This window comes from Camelus bactrianus, chromosome 20, assembly GCF_048773025.1.
Source record: "Camelus bactrianus isolate YW-2024 breed Bactrian camel chromosome 20, ASM4877302v1, whole genome shotgun sequence".
In the NCBI taxonomy this organism is placed as follows: domain Eukaryota; kingdom Metazoa; phylum Chordata; class Mammalia; order Artiodactyla; family Camelidae; genus Camelus; species Camelus bactrianus.
The window spans coordinates 16,660,259-16,684,585 of NC_133558.1; the positions used below are offsets into that span (position 1 = coordinate 16,660,259).

At 40.5% G+C, this 24,327-nt stretch overlaps 1 protein-coding gene across 5 annotated transcripts in view; it reads right to left on the reverse strand.

Moving 5' to 3' along the window:
- Positions 1–23,884, reverse strand: part of RIPOR2 (RHO family interacting cell polarization regulator 2) — a 178,251-nt gene extending 154,367 nt beyond the window's left edge. The window contains exon 1 of one of the 5 annotated variants that reach the window (XM_045509563.2): positions 23,515–23,884. In XM_045509563.2, coding sequence (XP_045365519.1) covers positions 23,515–23,590 — 76 coding nt within the window. In that variant the 5' untranslated portion in view covers positions 23,591–23,884. The remainder of the gene's footprint in view (positions 1–23,514) is intronic. The other 4 variants (XM_045509559.2, XM_010974234.3, XM_010974235.3 and 1 more) reach the window with 4 other exon arrangements.
- Between the last annotated feature and the right edge of the window lie 443 nt (positions 23,885–24,327).

Genomic DNA, 24,327 nt, shown 5'->3' on the forward strand with positions numbered 1-24,327 from the left:
AATTTAATCCAGAATGAGATACTTCCATTGTGAGTCACTGGAAACCTTTGATTTATTTCTTTTTGTTCCAGAGAGGTGAGTGCCTGCAGAAAGTTCTCTGGCACAAAGTGAGGTGCTCATTAGAATATGCAAAAATAGCATCTCACCTAGGGAATGCCTGTCTTCTATGTTCAGATTGTTTATTTTTTCCCCTTTTCTCTCTCTCTTAAAAAAATCATTAAATAAGTACAGAACCCCAGGAAGAAGCTCTAACTTTTGGTTGGATAATACTCAGGTCATATTCTCTGAAAGCTCAGTGACTCTTTTTCCTGGGAGTGGTTCTTCAATGGTGGTCTGAGACAGCAGGTGGTCCTTGATCAGCCTATAAATCAAGTGTCTACAGTTCCCATGTTGACAGGGCAGGACAGGGAGGGCAGAGCAGGGAGGATGAATGAGGACACAGTGGGGTGGGGATGGTGGGGAGCGTCTGCCTTGCCTAAGTGGGGGCAGCCACTTTCCACTAGTAATAGAAGCTGGAAAACAGGATTTTGTAAAATCTTTGTTTTTTAAAAAGCTGTTAACCAAACTTTGAAAAAATTTAAATCACTTGTGCAGGCCAAACAAAGCATTTGTGGGCTGGGTTCCAACCACAGACCCCAAGTGTGTGACTGAGGCTATAGGTGGTCTTTATGCTGGTTCTTTTGTACAATTAAATGATACTTGGAGTTCATCTAGTTTAACCTCCCTTCTGCAACAGATGGTCACCCTGAATTTAAGTATGTTAATAATTCAAGCCAGAAATGTGCAGTTTCTTCGTTGGCTTCTTTTTTGAAAAATTGCGGGGTGAGACGAGGTAGAGGTGGGTTGAATGGAGCAGACCTAAGATACAGGGCTAGAAGGGGCTTCAGTGTTGATTGTTTTTTTTAATTAGTCTCTTATGGCTAATCCTAGTACAGACATACCTTATTTTACTGCACTTTGCAGATAATGCATTTTTAATAAATTGAAGATTTGTGGCAACCGGGCAACACTTTCTCAACAGCATTTGCTCACTTTTGTGTCTTTGTCTATTTTGGTAATTCTCACAGTATTTCAAACTTTTTCATTATTACTATATTTGTTATGATCTGTGATCAGTGATCTTAGATATTACAAGTGCAAAAAATTACAACTTGCTGAAGACTCAGATGACGGTTAGCATTTTTTAGTAATGAAGTATTTTTAAATTAAGGTAAGCACTTCTTTTAGACATAATGCTATCACTTCACACTTAATAGACTGTGGTATAGTGTAAACATAACTTTTCTGTGCACCAGGAAACAAAAAAAGTTGACTCTATTGTGATACTCGCTTTATTGTGGTGGTCTGGAACCAAACCCGCAGTCTCTCTGAGGCCTGCCTATATATTTTAACCCTAATTCATTAAAATCTATCAGCACAGTTGGGACTTAGGTTTTCCAGAATTCCCAGAAAGAAACAGAACATTGGACCTGGAGTGGACCTCAGAGCTATTGTTGTATGACTCCCTCATTATACAGATGATGGAACTAAGATCCATAGGTTTAAACTGCTTCCTTACAGACATGTTAGACATTGTGGCTGAATTCTAGTGTAATTAATATTTCTTTCAATGAGTCAAGTTGAAATGTGTAACTAGGATCCAAACGAAACTATGATCACTTTGAAATTTCCTGTAAACTTCTGTACCTGACTCTTTCAATAGCACTCACTTTTTGAGATACATGAAGATTTTTTTTAAAATCTGGTATTTGACTTTCTGAGCTACCTTTATAGAATAAGGAGATAACTAACAAAAGTTATCTACAAGTAGGGCCAACTAGAGGTTACTCATGATTCTGAATAAAGGGTGGTATGAAGCACAGAGAATCCCCACATCTCATTTGACTGGGTCCCATCTTCCTAATAAAACCCTTTTGAGAGCTGCCGAGAAGTGTTGAATTAATTTCTGTTTCACTTCCTTTATCTGCCTTTTGAAGGAGATTTGGCAGATAGCAGGGAGGGCAAGGAGGAAAAATGAAAAGACTCAAAGAACCCCAAAGTTGAGTCAACCCATCCCTAAATAACTGAAAATTGTGCGTAACTTGGCACAAAATACTATGAGTTGGATTCTTTGGGTCAGTAGGGACAAGGAAAAACAGGGCCCAGCAGGTGTGTGGAGAGGGACCATGCACTTGACTTGTGTTGTTGTTTTTTGTTTTTTGTTTTTGTTTTCTTTTCTCTTGGTACAGCACCTACACACAAATTTGACAAGCCAAAATAGGAATAAGAACACAGGCAGTCACAGTGACCTCTTATTAAATGCAGAGATTGTTATGAGTCACATTAAAAGTCAACAAAAGCCTCAGTTCCGGTAATCATCAAGACTGTGTGCTGCATTTAAACTTGGTCCTTCTCATTAATTATATAGAGTTGCCCCCAAAGTATTGAAATGATAGATTTGGAACACGATTACTTCAGCAGGGGATCAGAGGTTTTGAAATTCATCATTCATGTTAGCCAAACGCTAAATTTCAGCCTGTCTCTCCTCGAAATACAGTGAGAAACCTTCTAAACCTTTTGTGTGAATCCAGGAATGGAAAATAGTCTGGCAAATTTTGACAAGCATCTCTTCCAGAGCACATTTGTACTCTGTTAGCAAGACCAGGCCAACTGCGGCTGGGTTGTCATGGCAACAGACATACACACCACTTACACATCAGCTTCTGAAATGAGCACAAAATAACAAAACCTTTCGATAGGATGGGACAGGAAGAGAAGGGCTGCACCATCCCCACAGCCTAATGAAATGTTTTCTGTCTTCTAAAGGGCTCTAGCCGGCATGCTGCTCTCATAGATGGTGTCATGTTTACAAGCCAGTGGAAAATTCATAGGATCTTCCTTACTGTGTTAACTTCAGGACAGTTCAGTCAATCACTTTCACCAAATTCTCATTTCCTTTTCAAACCCTGCTTACTAACTGATGTCAAACATTTTTATAGTAACTGGTCTCTTGTTTATTCCTCCAAGAAATAAATTTCCCTAATTTTTCATGGAGGTTTTGTGGGGCACTTTTATACAAAGGAGATGGAGCTGGAGGAAGAGGCGGTCTTTCAGAGGCCTCCAGAAAGTGCAGTTAATCACTGTTTGAAAGCCATCTCTTGAAAATACAGTTTAAAAAATAAATAATAAATAGCTATTCATGCCGGTATTTCCTGAGGCATATGGCATCAATAAGGGAATGGAACTGTGGGAAATAAATCCCCAATGGTGAAAAATTTAGACTGAGTGGAGGCAGGCTCCCTGAAGGTAAATCTTAGTGCTTTAAAGTAGAGAATTAGGATGGAATGTATCCCCTCCATTAGCCTTGAAGAGAAACCATGGGAGCTCTATTCATGAGAAGTAAAATTAGCCGTATGTTCAACTTTCATGACATTTGTTATTGTAATAAGCATTCCACAGCATGACTTAATTGCTGCAGAAACGCGTAAGAGGAAAAGAGAAGGAAGGAAAAGAAAGTGTTTGATTGTTAAATGACAAAATCATCACGAATCCAGGAACATTTAGTAACTAGACACAGAGTGAGCTTGACAAGCAAGACATGACTAAAACCTCATGTAATAAAGTTCCCTCAATTGACTCATCACTTTTTTTCTTCCTATAATGATGAACACTCATCAAATAAGCTCTAACCTTAAAGCGTCAAACCATCTCCGTGTAGTCATGCTTTTCCATCTCGTAATTTAAAAAATTTATGTCAATTCCAATTTTAATTCTGGATCTTAAGAAACAATTCCAGGAAAAAAAAAAAACCTAAAGATAAAGATCCCCTCATTGTATGTATCTTCTTGGGCGTCACCTTCTAGGCATTACACTTTGATAGAGTAGATAGGTAGGTTCTATGGGGGAGAAAAGGTAAAGAATCAGCCTGCCTCTCCTAGAGATTGCAAACTGGCATCTGGTCAGCTGCCAGATATTTTGAGGGTAACAGAGGCTGGCACCATGTTTAAAAATGACATAAACACCTTCTAGTCAGAGCAAAAACTCTATCTTGCCATATTCCTCCCTACTCTCTAATGTCTTACACCTAGACTGCTTAATTACCTGTGTTGCCTCCTCAAAGGCTTTGAGTTCACAGTCATGTACACACTTGCCAATGCTCTTCAGCTTTTCTTCTCTCTGGTGTGTATTCAACTTAAGTCCTTTCTTTAAGAGTTAACTCAGGTGGCCCCCTCTTCCAGTCCACTGGTCTCACCTGGCCATGCCTCTCACCCTTATCCAGTGCCATTGGTTTTAGCTCTTACTTGTTCTTTAATTTGGTCATGACACTGAATGTAACCAAATAGTAAACTTCTGGAAGGCTGGGGTTAGGATTTGCCATTCTTGTGCTTTAACTCAGGATAGTGGTGGTTGCAGTATAGAAGCCCAGGACACCTGTCAGTTTAGCAATAAATGGGAATGCAGAAACCAACAAAGGGAGGAAGTGTGGACACGGTCCAGCCCCATGAGTTTACACTGGTATCAAAAGAAAAGCTAAAGTTACTGGAAAGTATTTAGATCACCTCATGATAGAAATAGTTCTTTTAGGAATTGAGATTGATATTTTGGTTACTAGTAGCATACTTGAAACACACATTTTTAATTAAAACCTATTAGTAATAAGGATTGTCAACAAGTAGGATGAGCATATATATAAGTAATTTCATAACATCTAGGGAAAACATGGGATTGAATTTAAGTATTTGGTGACTATCAGTTTCCTATGGCTGCTATATCAAATTACCACAAATTTAGTGACTTAAACAAAAGAAATTTATTCTGGAGGTCAGAAATCCTAAAATCAAGGTGTCAGCAGGATTACTTTTCTTTTGGAAGCCCTAAGGGAAAACCCTTTCCTTGCTTTTTCTAGTTTCTAGAGGCCACTTGCATTTCTTGGCTTGTGGCCCCATCTTCCATCTTCAAAGCCAGCCAAGGATTATCTTCAATCTTTCTCCAGCTCCCTTTTATAAGGACCCTTATGAATACATTGTGCCCACCTGGAAAATACAGGATGATCTTCATATTTTAAGCTTAGTGTTTGGCAACATTAATTCCCCTTTGCCAGGTAACCAGTTCCAGACTTCCTTAAGAGGGCCATGATTCTGACTATCGCAGTAACAAAAATGTAATAACCCAACACCCAAGAAAATGACTGATTTATTGGAGTAAGTGAGGAAGCTATCATATAATCCGTTTTAAAACATTTCATCCTACTTACTGATATTCTAAAATTGTTTATAAAATTAAGGGTTCTTTGGTGAGAAGTTGCCATGGTGGAGCAGCATCTGGTTTTGAAAATGAAGATCAATTATTTTTCAAGAAAGAACATGTGACTTAGAAGTGTGCTTCATGAGAAACCATTGTTTAGAAAGGAACTAAGACTTCAAAAATCAAGCTGTGCCCCCCCAAACCATCCACACACATACATATTTATATCTTGTTGTGACAACTCCTAAACTATTTGTGTGGAAAGCCTGAAGAAACTAGGACAACTCCATTCCTCATTCCCAATCCTCTGGTCAAGTACAATTTCTTGCTGCAGTTCACAAGAAACACACACACTACTACTATATTTGGATGGACCAAATCTATTCAATCTCCAGTCCAGGGTAGAGAAAAGTGGAGGCAGAGGGGTGTCAGGGTTTTTGGCATAGAAATCGGGGGTAGGGGACTGAGAAAAGGAAGATGAATGTTTATGTCATTCAGGAACTTTTACATGGTTGCAAGAAACTTCTCTGAAAGTGGCCCCCAAAATAGGAGGCAAATGAACATAAAACCATGTTTACTACTAGAAACTAAAGCTTTGTGGGAAATCTTGAATTTATGGTGAGGGAGGAATGGAGAGGGGATGGGAAAGCACATCTGGTCATTCTTTGATCTCTTCCCCTCAATCCTGAACTTGGGCTTTGGAGACCCCATTATTGGAGGATATTTATTTAATGGTTGATTTCCCTCTACCAGCTACTTCCTTCCCCTTCTGTCATTTTGTAACACATGCCAATGCTCTCCCTGTCCTCTCTTTTTGCCCTGAAAAAATACGATGAATGCATAAAGACTTATTGGTACTGAAAAAAAAATCAAGGTGCAGACACAAGTATATAGTGTGTCTACTAATTGCTGTTTCTTTGCAAACCACTATGTGGTAGAGGACAATTATAACTGATTTAGCCAGAAGAGCTATTGCATGGAGAAATGGGGTTGAGGGGGAGGAATCTCATCTTGGTAAGAAAGACAGTAATGGCAGGATGAAGTCAGATTTGTAAAATGCAAACTCAGGGATGCACTTCATACCCTTCCTGATTCTATCATTTCTTTCTGGGGACATCTGCTGAGCCTCTACCATGAAACAAATATTTCTGGGCACAAAATTACAAAGAGAAATAAAATCATGTTTGTCCCCAAAAAGCTCACAATCTAATAAGGAAGAAAGAAATGTAATTTCATTACTGTTAGGTAAGAAATAAAGTTGTCAAATACACATAAATCCTAAGAAAATCCCAAAGGTGAGACAAAACTAAATGTTCCACTTAAGAAAACAAAGGTTTAGTTGAACAATCCTTAAATGACAGTTGTGTTTAGTGACAAGAACCCATAACAGAGATTTAGGTTTGCCAATAAAAGTAAAAAGTTGATCATTATACAAAATTACTTAATAAGGAGCGATGCTTTTATAGGAAAATCAGATCAGTGGATAATGTATTATATATCCTTGCTTTTTTCTATTGAAGCATAAAGACATGTTTCATGTTCGGTTTAGAAAAACTATAAAGTGGCACCACCTGGTGGTCACTACCCAAAGTGTCTGAATTAGCCCCGCAATTTCAAATACAGTGATCTTGACTAGCTCAGCCTTCTTACTAATGTTTACATTAAAGTAGCAAATTGATATATGTTCTCAGAAAATCAGAAACTTAAAGAAAACATTGAAAATTCCGGCTGAAGCAAACTCAGTAATATCCAGAATAATCTATCACCAAAAAAGAGAGTTTGTATATAATCATCATTGGGTAGTATTGGATTTCCATTGTATAATAAATAAGAATGTCTAACAAGATTATACTATATAGCACAGGGAAATATTTACAAGATCTTGTGGTAGCTCACGGTGAAAAAGTATGAGACAATGAATATATGTATGTTCATGTATAACTGAAAAATAGTGCTCTACACTGGAAATTGACACAACATTGTAAACTGACTATAACTCAATAAAATAAAAATAAATAAATAAATAAGAATGTCTTATTCTGTTACTTTTTCTCCACTTCTAAAAAAAAATCAGAGAAACAAAAACAGCCAACAAAAACAATTTATTTGTTGAAAATTTGTCCTATAGAATTTTCCATACTGGTCTGGGCTGATTACTTCCTCATGGTGTTGCTTACTTTGTTCCTCTGTTCCTTATATCCTATAAACTAGTAGTTCATAATATCTAGATTAGATGAGATCTTGATTAGATTCCAGTTCTTTTTTTTTTTTTTTTTTTTTTGGTAAGACTACTCGTAGGTGATGCTGTATGCTTCCTATTTTCATCAAAACCCCAAGTACATATGTCTAGTCGTGATGTTAAGATCAGCTGGTGGGTTCATATGATGTCAATCAGATCCCTCTTTTATGAAGTTCCCCCATAACTTCCCACTGATATCATTGTCTCTATCCATTATTTCTTGACAATAGCAAAATGGTGATTTTATAAATTCTATTATTCTTTCTACACTTATTAGCTGCAATTTCCTCATCATCTCTAGTTAGCTTGAAGTAGAGTTCATATAAGGAAGAAAGGATGAATGTGTAATTTATTTATTTTAAAAATATTTTCAGGATGAGTTAGTGTTCTAGAAACTCCCAAAGGCAGTCAATGATGTTTTTGTGTTTGTTTTATTATGAATTCAAGATCGTTATGTATTTGCTGTGTTTCAACCAATAGCAGGCATTATCCTTTTTGATCCTCAAACTGTCCCACCTTTGACCAATGTGTATATTTTTAACACAAATACTCTAATATGTAACAAAGTTGTTAAAGAAACTGGCACATTTCTACACTCTCAGGATAAACTGTTACCACTTTCAAGGAGGGCAACTTAGCAATATGTATCAGGAGATTTAATTAATAAAAATAATCAGGTGTAGATAATAATTGTACAAAGATATTAATTCTAGTGAACAATTAGAATGTGATGACAATAGGCTTTGATACATTTGTATGATGAAATAGTATAGCTACCATGTGAAAAACCTGGTTTTTGCAGAATTTTTATTATTGTGGGGACTTTTTTATATTATATAAATTGAAAGCAGCAGATTACCACAATCTTATAGACATAATATGATCCCAACTATTTTGTATAAATACATATATAAACAGAAGTCTAGGAAGACATATTTCAAAGTGTTAATAATAGTTATTCTTAGATGGTGGGATTATAGAATTTTTATGTCTCTTTGTAGTTTATTTTACAAATTATCTCCAATAATATGTATCACAGTAGATCTTATTAAAAAACAGCTATATTGAAATTTGCTTGTGAGCAATGATTTGTTATTCTTTGAATAATAAACCAAAGTAAATGTCTTTTATTGTGTTAGTGGAAATCGTACAAGAAAGAAAGAACATTTTTTTCCTCAACCAAAAGATCGTTCTAACTTAGTTAAGGCATGAAAATAAAACTGAGCTGAATTTAAAATGAAACATACAGGAGATATGTTATATTTTCCCTCCTAGGATCTGATCATTGCAATTAATTACACTTCTCCAAAAATAAATTGCCCCTGTGCTATCCAGTGAGTCAACCTGATATTTCAGCTTGATTCTTAATGTGAATGAGAGCATCAACATACATTAAGACAGGTGTGCCTGCCATTTGAATGGGTTTCCACGGGACATCCCCACCTACCAGATCCTTTTTTTTGATACTGACAGTTGCTAATTTTTGACATCTTAATGTCTAGTTGTCTGACAACCTCTGCTCCAAACCACTTATTAAGCCCTTAATTTCTGCTTTCCTTTCTTATTACCAAAGATTACTTTTTCAAGTATTCAATGTTGAAAAATTAGATAAACCCTGATGAGCTAAAAGAAAATAAAATTCAAAAAAATTCTGTCAAAACACTTTTAACAGGTTGCATAAATCCGATTTCCTGGACCTATATGACTAGCCTGTTAACTCTTTGGGGATAAGATTGATATCTAGTTTATCCTTTGTTTCCTTTGCACCTAGAAAAGAGGCCAAGTTTGTGACTCTAGGTTAAACATTGTTAGGTGAATAGTTAGGCAACATGTGTGATCATGTCCAGTTAACCTCCAAATATTCACACCAAATGGAGGGAAGAAGAGCCAGGAAAGGAAAGGAAGATGGGGGAGAGTTGTGGGGTAGACGGTGGGGACAGAGGTGTATGTAGAGGTGTCTGTCTCTCCACTGAACTGTCACAGCAGGTCCTCTCTGCCTCATGCCCTCTCCCACATATAGGTCCTGGTGTCCACACGGGTGGTGGTGGGAGTTCTAAGAATCCGATCTAAGATACAGTCAAAGGAAAAGGGTAACTTAAAAGCTTCTACTTAGTTAGCTCTAGGGTTCTTCTAGACAGAGAAATTCAAATAAGTGTCAGTGATGCTTAATTTTTCTGCTACTTGGAGATAATACCTTGGATTTATATAGAAACTGTCTACTGAACAACAGCACTCTAGGAGGCCAGAGCTGGGGGGCCACTGGATATCATGACAATGAGACCTTTCTAGGGTTAGAAATATAAAAGCAATGGGGCCTTTAAAAAAATGACAGAAACCAGCAAGGAAGTTCATTCTGTTCACCCCCCAACTCCCAGCAATAGCTGTGCCTTAAAAGAAGGCAAAAGTAAAAGATATTTTGAATTTAAACTGAATTTCTGAGGACAAAAAAATTTTTTTTAACTCTTCAGAATATAATTGATTTTAAAAAAAAGATGCTGGAATTGAGAAGAACATATATTTGTTTAAAGAAACTCACACGGAGTTTAAAACATATTCCCTGTGATGTGATAAATACGAATATTCCAACATGGCTTTGGAAACACTGATTCTGGACTTCAAGAAGCCATCATTCCCTTTACATAGTCTCTCAAGTGAGTCATTGCTCAGGAAGCATAAGAAGTTGAGTTTTCCTAGAGGTCAAAAATCAGAGCTGTAGGAGACTGAAACATGGGCTTGGATGGAATGATGGTGATGTACTGATGAGCTTTTTTATGATGCTAAGTGATGTTCTGTTTGTCCTTTAACTCAAAGTGATACAGGAAAAATATTGGGCATGAGACAATGGCCAGGTCCCAGGTCCCAGGCGAATCCTTGGGATGCAGCCTGTCATAGTGAGGGTCCTTGGCTTTGAGCAAGAATGAATTCAAGAGTGAGCCATAGTTGAGTAAAAAGTAGGTTTATTCAGAGAGATGCACACTCCACAGACAGAGTGCAGGCCATCTCAGAAGGCCAAAGAAGCCTGGGAGTAGTCAAAGCAAAACTAGATACACACTCCATAGACAGAATCCAAGCCATCTCAAAAGGTAAGAGAAAGGCAGATGGGCCTAGGAGATACACATTCCATAGACGGAATGCGGGTCATCTTACTCAGAAGGGAGAGCAGCAGCCTCAGAGCATGGGGTCGGTTGTGAAAAATGAAATTGGCCATGAGGTGTGGGAGTTGTTAGTTTTTATGGGCTGGGTAACTTCATATGCTAACAAGTGGGAGGATTATTCCAACTACTTTGGGAAAGGGGCTGGCAGTCCAGGAACTGGACCATCGCCCACTTTTTGACCTTTTATGGTCAGCCTTGAAACAGTCATGGCTCGGGTTCCACTTAGCATGCTATTGTGTATCAGTGAAGGACTATTGAAGCTCCAGGTCTACTGGGAGTTGAATCTTCCATCATCTTGGTGCTAATTGCTGTGTTATTCTTTTAATGGCTGTGCCCTGCCCCCTTCCTTCCTGTCTCAATGGTATTTCAAAGTCAAATTCTTAGTGTATTCGTAAACTAAAGAAACAGGAGAAATTGCATGGGATTAAAAATTACAGAGACTTGTTTTTTCTGAATCACAGGTGAGCCATTTTTGAAAGCAATGTGTTCAGAAAGACAGTTTTATGATGGGTGTCACTTAATAGGTAAAACTAAAGGTGAACAAAAACACAAAATGCTACCTAAGAGGTTTATTTTCTAGTGCTTTGTGATTCATCAGGGCTATTGCGTGCAGAAGAGAGGGCAGTGGCTTCCATCTGTTGTATTTGGTTGTTACTGCATTTTTATTAGACATTTATATAGGTATGCATTTTGCCACATGTAGAAAGGAGAGCTGAGTTTCATTATTTGAGGTCTCACTAGTTTGGATTTATGACAATTCACATAAAGATAGGTTAAAGTCTACCTTTATTTAGCAATAAAAAATAAAGGACTTAGAGTAGATTGAACAGATTTATCTTCTAAAGTACTTTGGAAGGTCAGTATGTAAACAATGGTGACACTAATTATAAAACCTTGCCCCTGAAAAATAGGAAGCTTTACAATTTCTAGAGGCACGACTTTTGTTACCCTATTTGAATTGCTGTTTGTCTTTTTTGTCCATTTTTAAAAGCAAAAAAAATTAATGTATACTTTTAATGAAACCATCTGTATGAATTTAGAATATGAATCCCCCTGCGGTTTCTTTGAATTAGTGAAGGTTCTCGGTATCACGGAGATTACAGCGGTCTTAGATGCAAGACTCTGACAGTTGGAGAGTCAACAGAGGAAAATCTTGAGGTTTGGAGCAGGAATTCCCTCTGAAAGGAAACTGACAGTACATAAGAAGTTAAAAGCCTGGAGGAAATAAATAGCATGCCAATGAAGGCGGAGGGTAGGGAGAGGCAGGTCTGTCTGCCCTTGCTCTGTCCAGCCTTTCCATGACTGCTGAGATGTGGGTCAGGGACTGACATTCGGGTGGGGTTGGGGGGGCTCTCAAATCCTGACACAGCAAGGCCGAAAAGAACCACTCAGGCAAAAGGCACTTTTTGGATCTTCAAGTCTCCTATAAGCAAGTGTTCAATTTTTCAAACATTAAAACAACAACAAAAAGAGTGAGCCCATGAAGGACTTTCTGATAAATTATATTTTTAAAATAGGAAAAGATTAAGTTTTAAAGGCATTTCTAATTCGCTAGACTAAGAACAGATATTTGTATGGTTCTGCACACTGACAAAATACTTAATGATCACGACTATTACAAGAGGTAGATTCCAACCCACCGGTTTGGCCAATGAGCCTGGCAAAGCGGAAGCACAGGATGTAACGGAGTTGATCAGTGGCCGAGCCTGCGGGGGAGTTGTTAGAAGGGGAGAGCAAAGGGGAAGTACAAACCCATCCCCAGGGTCAGAAAAGAAAGTCTGCGATGGGAGGGTCAGTGTCTAGGCTCCAAATACAGACGTGTAGTGCATGGTTTCTGTTTCTCCCCGCTGGGGACGGAAGGGAAAGCATTCATTCTCCGGTCCCAGCTCCGCCAGTAAAAGGGTCACCAGTCTCGCAGTGGCAGCGTTACAAATGGCAGACTAGGAGCGGAGCCCCTTTTGGGTACAGAGGGAGGCATCTTCCTCTGAGCGTGGGAGAGGCCCTGAACCCAGTCTGTGCAGGGGAGGAAAAGGGCCCCTGGGTGTGGATCACCACATCCTGGAGCAATCTGAGGTCTTGCCCTGCCCTGTGCTACAGCTCCGCTCTGCGGCAGTGCCACGCGGGGAGACACAATGGTCACAAGCCACCGCCAGGATGGGAAACCTACTTAACCAGTGGGAAGAAGCAAGTTCCGTGGATCAAGGGATCACCAAACCTGGCTGGACTCCGGAGGCAGCGGCTTCTCAGCTGGTGGAGGTGAGGCGGAGGGGTCCAGCTTTCATTCGGTTTTGGAGCAGACAGGCAGTGCTGTCAGCCGGAAGTTGATATTGCCAAGATACACACCAGCTCTGAGCCCAAGGGAGCTGGGTGCTCAGATTTGTTTCTGGGTGGTCTTCACCACCCCGTCTAGCATAGAAAAGAATCCAGGGACTCAGGGTAGATATCCCATAAAGATTTTAACATTTGGTGAGCGTTTTCCTTCTGTATATTTCACAAACACCTGAACATTTAGCACAGCACTGGAAGATACTGTTCCCAGCAGACACCAATTATCTCTTTGACCCCCGTCAGACGTGGCCAGCCCTTGAGTCCACCTTCAGAAGACTCTCGGAGCTGGGTGCATTTCAACAGGGCCAACATTTTGAGATTTGGGGAGGCGTGGGAAGATGGATTTTCCGAAAGATAGTGCAGGAAGCTGGAAAAACTGCTAGATTGGTAGTCAGCTGATTGGGGATTAAGCCCTGGTGGTAACAGTTCTAGCGGTGAAAACTGCTCTGCACTTGGACAGAAGTGACTCTGAATCTTGGCTGTGTTCTGCCCCTTAGTAGCTGTGTGGCCTTCAGCAAGTCCTTTAATTTCTCTGAGCCTCCAAATCCTCACCTGCTAAATGACTACAATGACCAATTTCACAGGTTTGGACTAAGAATGAAGTGAAAGAATGACTCACACATTCTGGCCTGGCACAAGTGCTGTCCCCAGTAAGGATAGATGTTCTCTCTCATTCCTTTTTCGCTGAGCCCCAGTTTCCACAAGAGTGAAAAGTGGGATAATAATACGATCATTCTAACTCACAGGAGAGTTGGGAGTCTCCAATGAGATAACGGATGTGAAATCACGTCTACTCATAAGAATGTAAGGTTTGAATCATTCCTATCAGGTTGACATTTTAGGACCCATCATCTGGGCCACCTCTGCGTCAAGAAGCAATGGAGTATAAGTCAGAGAAAGACAAATATCATATGGTATCACTTATACGTTGCAATCTAAAAAGAAATGATACGAATTCTATTTACAAACCAAAAATAGACTCAGGGACATAGAAACCACACTATGGTTACCAAAGGGGAAAGGGCGGGGAGGGATAAATTAGGGGTTGGGGATGAAAAGACACACGTGACTATCTATAAAACAGATAAACAAGGACCTACTGTATAGCACAGGGAACTATATTCAATTTCCTGTAATAACATATAATGGAAAAGAATCTGAAAAGAAAAAAAAATACATGTATGTATATGTATAACTGAATCACTTTGCAGGACACTGAAACTAACATAGTAAATCAACTACACTTCAATTAAAAAAAAAAAGCAGTAGCGGCAATAGAGAGGAGTGGGTTTGGCTGCTGTGGGAAGAGGTAAGGCAAGGCCCTGAGAACGGGGCTGTGACTGGGACTCAGGGAGACGTTATTTATTAATACAACTGGAGGCAGCAGAGTCCTGGAAGAGGTTACCCTTGAAGAGGTGATGAAAAAAGGGGTGCACAAGAAATCAAGAGCAAACTCTGGCCTGGGTGAAAAAGGATGCATATTGACTGTACCAAGAGGGTAAGGGGTCTGACCGAAGTCTCCCAGGTGATCAGAGGCAAGACCTGGAAATAAATACCATACCCTTGGCAGGGACAGTCACACCCCCCCACCCCCCCACATCACCTTCTCAGATGATACAGAGAAGGAGACAGCATTAGCAGTGACGGTGAATAAAAAATATGTAGTCTCACCCTGAGGCTTATGTTTCTCATCTTAAAAACCAAGCAACTTCATTTTAGCTGTGGAAGAAATCGATTTCTTATCCTTTGGGGGAGTAATAACAATGTGTAGTTTGCTCAGTTAAAAGCTGGACTAAAAACATAAAGCTAAACATGATTTCCTGAAGAAATCAAGACATTCCTTCCCTCTTTTCCATCTGTGTGCAAGATGTTATTGTTCTCGATGCAAAACACAGAATTTGAACTCAGGAAAGAAAATGGAGAGAGAAAGAACAGGGTGGCTGGAAAGCTCTTCAACCCCAGCAGGACTCCTGGACCCTCTGCAACTGTGTCTTGGCTTCTCAGGGCCAGTACAGCCTCAACTGGAGAATGGCTCTTCCCTCTCCCCTACCCCAGTTCTCCTGCCTCCCCTGGCCTCTGCTCTTTTCTGTCAGCCTGGCTGTAGATCTTACATAGAAGAAAACAGTCCCTGACTTGTGTCCTGGTTCTGTCATCACATACAGTGTCAGAGAAAAAAATGTAGGGTTGGTCCATTCTGAACTGTAATCATTTACTGCTGATTCAATAAAGTATCTCTGAGTCGTTCCCACTAATACTCCTAGGGTGCAGATGAGACACAGTGGGACTCCAGAGAGGTTCCCTGTCCCTGATTTGCCTCAAGCTTCCTGAGAGGGGAACACAGCCATGAGGACCATGAAGACCTCGGGGGTTGTCCATTCTGGTGATCGCTGTTTGCCCATGCTTTTTGGTGATTAGAGATCTTACCACATGCAAATGATTATACCTTCTAAAAATACATCCAATAATGGATATTACTCTGCAATGAGGAGGTACAAACATGTATGCAACAACATGAACCTTGAGTGCATTATGCCAGATGAAAGAAGCCAGGCTCACAGAATATGAAAACAGATATATGTATATTCATATATGACTGAAGAATTATGCTGTACACCAGAAACTGACACCACATTGTAAACTGACTATACTTCAATTTTAAAAAAGTGAAAAAAAAAAAAAAAAAGAAGCAGCCAGACTCAGAAGGCTACAGACTGTAGATTCCATTTTTAAGACATTCTGAAAAAGGCAAAACTCTAAGGACAGAAAGCAGATCACTGGTTGATGCTAGCTGGGGTTGAATACAAAGGAGCATGAGGGAATGTGTGAGGTAGGGGAACTTTCATATCCTGATTGTGGTGGTAATTACACAACCACTGGCGTTTTCCAAGGCTTACGGGACCATAGACTAAAAAATAAAAGTGCTCTTTATAAAAAAGTACTCTAAATAAATAATACATCAAAAAACTTGACTACATTTTTAAAAGAACCATTAACAAAGAATAAATGCTACATATATTGAAGTGTTTAGAGTGAAGTGTATGGATGTCTGGAACTAACTTTGAGAGCATTAAAAATAAGGTTTATTGATGGATTGATAGTGGGATCGATATACAGAGAGATATAAGATAAAGCAAGTATAGTAAAATATCCGTGGTAGAATCTAGGTGGTAGTTATATGGATGCTCCCTTTATAATTCTTTCAACATTTCTGTGAGCGAAAATTGTTGCTAATGAAATCTTGGAAAAAACTGAAAAATACATCTAACACATTCCTTCATCATCTGTACCATTTAGAGAGTACTTGCAGGCCCACAAAATTGCTTTCATTGTCTCTGATAGGCTCTAAAGAGCAACCTTTCTCTCCCTTTGAAATCATCCTGACAGAAGGAAAGCCTCCTCTTGGTCCAGAGTGGGGGAAATCTCTGGGGATTCTTTGCGGGCTCATTTACATGTACTTGCTATCTTCACGTTAACACAATATTAGCAAGTAAGTACTTTATGGCTTTTGTCACTTGCTTGGAAATTGAAGGATTGCATTAATTTGACTCTATTCATAATAAATCCTCAGGGAACAAAGCTCTGGGCACAGCAATTTAAAGAGTTAGCAAATATCCCAGACTCTGTTTTTCTTGATCTTGTGTGGCTCTTTTTAGGGCAGGCTCAGGTTTAGGATGCCCCTTTCTGTTCCATTCTATGATGGAGATAAGTGCCAAGCCACCCAAGCACAAGGACATCCTGGTGCCTTGGAAACCAGGGACCAATGGCACCAACCTGCGACAGGACAGGAAATGGTCGTGTTTCCCAATCACCCTTCATTTGGTAGAGGATGAAAAGATTTACCCTTCAAGGAGTGTGTGTGGGATAGTTTTCTGAAAGTAGACACACAAACCCTCTCCTGATTACTCTGACCTTTTCAACACTCCTCATTACCATCTGGACAGCACGGCATGGCTGGAGGGTCAGAGACATCCAGGCTTTGTGAATACTAAAGGGGATGTTTCAGTTCCTATCCAGTACAATCCATTTTTACAATTACAATCATTTTTTTTTGTCTATTTAAGTGAATCAGATTTGATACATATAAAATGCCCAAATTCTGCAGACTTCCATTTGGATTTGGTTGTGTTGATCCAGTCTAAAGATATTTATGGCTATTGACTGTCCAAAAGGTATTCAAGTTACATTGTTAAATGAAACAAGCAAGTTGCAGAACAGAGCCTGTGAAAACAATATACTGAGTGTATTTTAGAAAAGGAAAGGGAGCCCTGTGCTGAATGATGGGGGGCTGGGAATTCTAGATGACTTTCCCCCTCTTTCTTATGTGCTTCTGTATTGTTTGATTTTTATAAAACAAAGACATAACAGCTTTGTATCAGATCAAAACTAGATGATGTTTATATTTTAGCACTACTGCCTAAGTTCAGATCTTGATAGTCTTATCAGCTTGTGTGTGTGTGTACACATACATATGCACATATTCTTACACAGTTAAACAGTTTCTTGGTTCTTGATATTTCAGAGGAAAAACTCATACTCACATAGTGGCTCGTCTACAGGCTGACATATTTCAAGATGGTTTCCATCCCCTAAGATTCTCCTTCCCCCCAACTTAATAAACTATCTTAATGCTTCTGAAAAAATTTGCTATATGGGTAATTTTCTGCTTCCAGCCAGAGTCCAAGTTGTTATTGTAGCAATTAACTTTTGGGCTCTTTAGATCCATCCACCAACAACCAATCAGAGGACGAAAGGCTTTCAGATTTGTCACTAAGCTCCGAGTTCTCTAATCCTGCTGCCATTTTCTTTCTTTTTAATTGTGGTGAGTTGTATTCATATTTGTTTCTTCTTCCTCTCCTTCCCCTTTCCCTCCACACCCTCTCTTTTGTCTGTCCTTGGCTGGAGACAGCTAAAATATCTGTCCAGATCGATGTACATACAAAGAGAGCCCTTTCTCAACCAACAGAACCCCTTTGAATTATTCAAAGTCTCTCCCTTTCTCCGGTTTCCCATCCTTTTCTTCCTTGACCGTGTAAGCTGGGATGGGCCATTTGGCAGTGGCACTACTTGACTCAATCGTGCAGGCAGGAAGGAGGAGGGTAAGGCTTCTATGGAAGCAATTAATCTTCTGGATGCTGAGAAAATCTGTCATGTCTGAAGGTATATAAATAATTCTTATGCCAGTATGAATATTAGGCTCCCCAAAATACAGTCAGATTCTCAGTCACTGAGAAGAGCTGGTAAACAAGATGCAGAACTATCTCAGGCCCTGGGGGGCCAGCCTGCCCCTTGTCTGGGCTGAGACCATTCATGGGCAACTTTAGGAGGTTGTTTAGATTAGAGTCTAGGAAAACATGTGACCCATGAGTTAAAGAAATGTTCTAAAAGCCAGCTTTATTTTTTTATACTGAGAGTGACCCCCTAGCTTACCTCCCCCCAAATCTCTTAAGCTTATGGCTTTAAAGGAAATAGAAGCCAAGAGAGGAATGCACGGGGTGTAACAGAACAGAGAAGGCCAGCAACTGCCGCACAGGAATCTGACGTTCTCGAGCAATTCCAAAGTCAGAAGGATGACAAGGTACCAGGGCAGCACCACGGCTTCTGCTCTGGTCAAGGACGTTTGGGTGTTGGTATCTGTATCCAGGCTGAAAAGCTAAACCTGCAGCCTTATGGCTTCCTCAAGCCGGGGCAAAATCCTAGAGGGGAGGAGCGTTGGAGAGAAACGTGAGAGTCGCTCCAGCCCGACAGCAGTCCGACCCTCACCAGATAACAGGTAAGCCAGGCAGAAAGCTGATAGTTGCCGGGCTGCTCTGTAAGCTGATGCTGGGTCTCTGGCCAGCAGGGGCCATCTGCAGAGTGGGCGGCCCTGCGCCGAAGGAGGATACTAGGAAAGGCGCGGGCCAGCCCCTGCATCCACCAGCCCCTCTGGCTTCCTGGGGCCTCAGTTTCATCCGGAGACACAGAGGTATTTAGAAAAGGCTCCAAGACCTTGAGTGCCCTCCAAAGCCACACGGGGTGAGGAATAACCTGCTGAGTTCTTACCTCCTTGTGTATAACTGCCAGTCCAGGAGAGCCTCCCTTCAAAACCACACTCGCACTCCCATGACAGCCCCCCGGGATGGGTTTGTGGAACTCAGACCGCTGCCTACAGGTCCCCTTCTTGCCCAGTCACAAGAACATCACCACACTGAGTCAGGAGAATGAAGAAGCAGAACAAGACAGCTATGTCACATTGACACTGGGGAGGAAGTCACCAGTGGTATAGGCCCCTGAATCTCAACCGGGTATCAGCTTTGTCACTGTTGCCTTCTCAGGGACACAGAGAACATGTTTCCACTCCTTGAATCAGATCCACAGAGGGCACTACCACCCTGCAGCTCTCCCCAGACATGGAGTGCCACCTTTTAAGGTGGCAAAGCAGTAAGGTCCACTTGGGCTGGGGCCACCTGTATGCACTGACTTGTACTGAAAACAGCCCGGGGATCCACTATGGATGGAAAACACGACCCCCAGCTTCCCAGAAGAACAGGAGTTAGTTGCAACCCACAGGGGTCACAGTGGTTTTCCCCTGGCATGGCTGGATTACCTCCTGCCTGGTGTGGGACCAGCTGGTGGGGTATGGGGAGTAAAGTGAGGTGATGTTAGGAGCTGAGGAAGGGGGGCTGCCTTCCCCAGTATGGCATCCTCCCCAGCTCATAGGTGTGATGGTGACAATGGCAGTCCCTTTCTCCTGTCCCCACTGTATTTGTTACCATTACCAGTCTCTCAGATTCCAGTAGCTACCCCTGCCATATGCCAGGCACTGGACAGATTTATGTCTTTTAATCCCCCCAATAACACCGTGAGGTTGGTATCATTATAATAACCATTTGGGGCTTAAGGAAGTGGACACTCAGAGAGTGTAGTGACTTGCTCACAGGCCAATAGCTAAGATGTAGAAGTCGGATGTGAAGTCAAATTTCTCTTTTATCAGACTAAAAATAGACTTGCCATATGACCCAGCAATCCCACTCCTGGGCATATATCCAGAAGGAACCCTAATTCAAAAAGACACCTGCACCCCAATTTCATAGCAGCACTATTTACAATAGCCAAGACATGGAAACAACCTAAATGTCCATTGACAGATGACTGGATAAAGAAGTTGTTGTATATTTATACAGCCATAAAAAATGACAACATAATGCCATTTGCAGCAACATGGATGTCCATGGAGAATGTCATTCTAAGTGAAGTAAGCCAGAAAGAGAAAGAAAAATACCATATGATATCACTCATATGTGGAATCTAAAAAAAAAGAAGACAAATAAACTTAAATATAAAACAGAAACAGACTCACAGACATAGAATACAAACTTGTGGTTGCCAGCAGGGAGGGGGTTGGGAAGGGACAAACTGGGAGTTCGAGATTTGTAGATACTGACTGGTATATATAGAATAGATAAACAAGTTTATACTTTATAGCACAGGGAAATATATTCAAGATCTTGTAGTAGCTCATGGCGAAAAAGAATATGAAAATGAATATATGTATATTCATGTATGACTGAAAAATTGTGCTGTACACCAGACATTGACACAACATTGTAAACTGACTATAACTCAATAAAAAAACCCTCTCTTTTATCAAAGCTTATACATCCGGTAAACTTTCTTTCCTTTCACCACCCCGAACTGTAGCAGACTCAAGGAAGACAAGGGTCACAGGGTACCCTCTTATCTGTGCCCACCCCTCATTGCCCACGTGACACTGCTGTCATCATTCAGAAAATCCAGGTGCCTTCTGAGCTCTGTCTAGACCCCTTTTTACCTGGGGAGGTCTCAGGGAAAGCAGCTTGATATGGTTTTTGGGGTGTCAGATAAGCCCCTCCTTAAGATATCTGTCCACCATCCCATATTTGGGTCTTTCTCTGACGGCCTCTTTTATTTTTTTATTTAAACAATTTATGTAATTGATGGCCTCTTTCAAAATCCAGATATCCCTAAGAAGGGTAACACATTACAGCTCTCAAATCTTGGCTCCATAATTTCTCTACTTTACACTACTATAGACTTTAAATAATGTAAATATCCCACTACACACTCTGGTAGTGAAAAGAAGTGAGAGAGACCAGGGGAAATTGGATTTTGGGAGTCACTGCTTTAATATGAATATACTTCTGATTGAATTCAAACCTTTTTGAGTATACTGGGTGCCAGGAGTTTTGCTAAGGGTTACAGGCATTAGGGGAACACACGAAGAATTGATCTCTACCTGGGAGATTTGACAATGAACTATGCATTAAATAATATCAGAGGGTCATTGTTAATTTTATTAGTCAGCTATGTAGAAAAAGGTCCTTATTTTTTAGAGATGCTCTTACTAAAATGTGTAGGGTTGAGATGTCATAAAGCCTGCAATTTATTTTAAAATATTTCAGCAGGAAAGCAAATGAAGTGAATATGGCAAGATGTTAACAATTGTTAAATTAGATGATGGGTATATGAGATTCATTATATTATTTTCTCTACTTTTCTGTATGTTTGAAAATTTTTCACAGTAAACAGTTAAAAAGGAAAACAGAGCTTTCCAGTAGCTCAAAATCAAAGTTCTATTGCAAGGCTAACAACTGGATTTTGTAGCAAGCAGAATTCTAAGATGGTCCCATGATTCTTGGTGCTTAGTATACATGCTCTGTATAATTCACTTATGTAGAGTGTGGGCAAAATTTGTGAATGTGATGAGATTTTACTACCATGACTAGGTTTTGTTATACAGCAAAGATGAAAAAATTTGCAGATGTAATTAAAGTCCCTGATCAGTTGATTCTGAACTAATCAAAAGAGAAATTATCATTGGTGGACCAGACCTAATCAGGTGCTCACTTTAAAGGAGAGATTACAGGCAGCAACAGACACTCCCTCATTGGCCATGAGGAATTAGAACTGCTGTGTTGTAAAAAGGGCCATGTGGCAGGGAACAATGGGTAGCCTTTAGTTGTTCAGGTCCTCAGTCTTACAACCACAGTGAACTGAATTCTTTCAACAACCCTGAATTTGAAAGGACACCTAGAGCCTCAGAGGAGATCACAGACCTGGTTAATACATTGACTGCAGCATTGGGAGACCTGAGCAGATTCATGCCCAGTCTCCTGACCCAAAGAAACCATGAGATAATAAATATACATTGTTTTAAGAAAAATAAGCTTGTGATAATATATTATGAAGCAATAGAAAAAACAAATCCATATCACCTCACACCAGTCAGAATGGCCATCATTCAGAAGTCCACAAATGATAAACACTGAAGAGGGTGTGAAGAAAAGGGAAACCTCCTATACTGTGGAGAGGAATGTAGTTTGGTGCAGCCATTATGGAAAACAGTATGGAGATCCTCAAAAAACTAAAAATAGACTCACCGTATGATCCAGCAATCCCATTCCTGGTCATATATCCAGAGGGAATTCTAATTCTTAAAGATACATGCACTCTAATGTTCACAGCAGCACTATTTACAATAGCCAAGACATGGAAACAACCTAAATGTCCATCAATAGATGACTGGATAAAGAAGTTGTGGTATATTTATACAATGGACTACTACTCAGTCATAAAAAAGAATAAATATGCTATTTGCAGCAACATGGATGGACCTAGAGATCATCATTCTAAGTGAAGTAAGCCAGAAATAGAAAGAAAAATACCATATATCACTCATACGTGGGATCTAAAAAAAGAAAAAAAGAAGATACTAATGAACTCATCTACAAAACAGAAACAGACTCAGACAAAGAAAACAAATTTACGGTTACCAAAGGGGAAAGGGAAGGGAGAAGGATAAATTAGGAATATGGGATTAACAGATACACATTACTGTAATATATAATAGATGAATAACAAGGATTTATTGTATAGCACATGGAACTATAGTCAATATCCTGTAATAACCTAAGTGGAAAAGAATCTGAAGCTATACACTTGAAACCAACACAATATTGTAAAACAACTATAGTTTAATAAATAAAAAATAAATAATAAAATCTCCCTCTTGGTTAGAGTTCCTGTCAACTCAAGCGGAACCCTATGTGAGTATAATGTAAGCTATATATGATTGGATTGGGTCCCTTGAAGGAAATGTGACTCACTGAATCCTTGAGTTTCACCCATTCTAATTACCCGGCTGATACCTGTTTCAGACATCGCATTTCCCACCCATCCCCACCCCACACACTGTAATAAATGAAAGTTCCAGCACACACACAACATCTTGACTGATGTAAATATTGAGTGGTACTTCCCATCTAGGTGGAGGCATGAAGAAAAGAGGCCCTCATCTTGCTTGCTACTTGAAACAAAGTGACTTACTTACCTCTAACTAGGATAGAGCTGAAGGGAGGAAATAGGAAGACAGAGTAAAAATTAAGAAAAGACCATGAGAAGAGGGTGCCCAGGACGTGGAGGAGGAGGTGGAGGGGGAAGCTTGGAGTGGATTTGCATGAGGGACAGGAAGGAGTGTGTTGGGGAAAGGTGTGCAGGGAAGGGAAGGGAAGGCAGTGGAGGAGAGAGGAGCGGGCATCACCCGGGAACACTCACGGTTGAGCTGCCGCCTCCGGATCCTGTCCCTCCATGGCCTGTTTCTGATCCAGTGCAGTCGCGAGGGTAACACCATGGTCCCAAAGTGAGGGTCTAATACCTCGTCATGGCTGGGGAACAAAAAGTCTCGCAGCGATACAGGAAGTCAAGGCCAGACGTAAAAATTAAAAAAAAAAAAAAAAAAAAAAAGCCCTCTTCTCCTTTTTTATATCCGAGGCTTCCGTTGTCTTCTTTTATCTTGTAACTTGCCTTTCCTTTTCTTCCTTTAACTCCCAACTGGCCCAAAGGCAGCTGCCGCGCTGGGCTGCCCGGCGGAGCCTGTCCCGGCCTCCTGTGCCATGTTTTATGCATGAAGGTGATGGGGCGGTAATTTATTCACGCTGAGCTGATCGCTGGGCTCCTGTGTCTGCCCCACGTCAGAGGCTGGGGGAGGGCAGGTGTATCTGTCTGCACGGAAGAATGGCCTGAAATGGGAATCCCTCTCCGCAGGCAGGATTGAAGATCAGCGCTTGGCTGCCAGGAACACAGGCAGGGCTGCTGGAACTCAAATCAGGGCCACGGCTGGCACATTTTAGGCCATGTGATTTATTAGCTACTGGGTCTCTAGCGCTGAAGAGAGTGACTGGCACGGGGTATGTGAACAATAAATGTTTGTCGCATCCGTGAGCGGTTCGGTGATAAGCAACGTCAGGCCTTTATCGAACCCGCTCAGTTCACTGTCTTCAAAATTCTTCTTTCAACTTCCTCACCCATCCCATTGTCCACACTTTTCTCTCCATCTAAGATCACAGTCTGTCCTCACCTACCCATTCA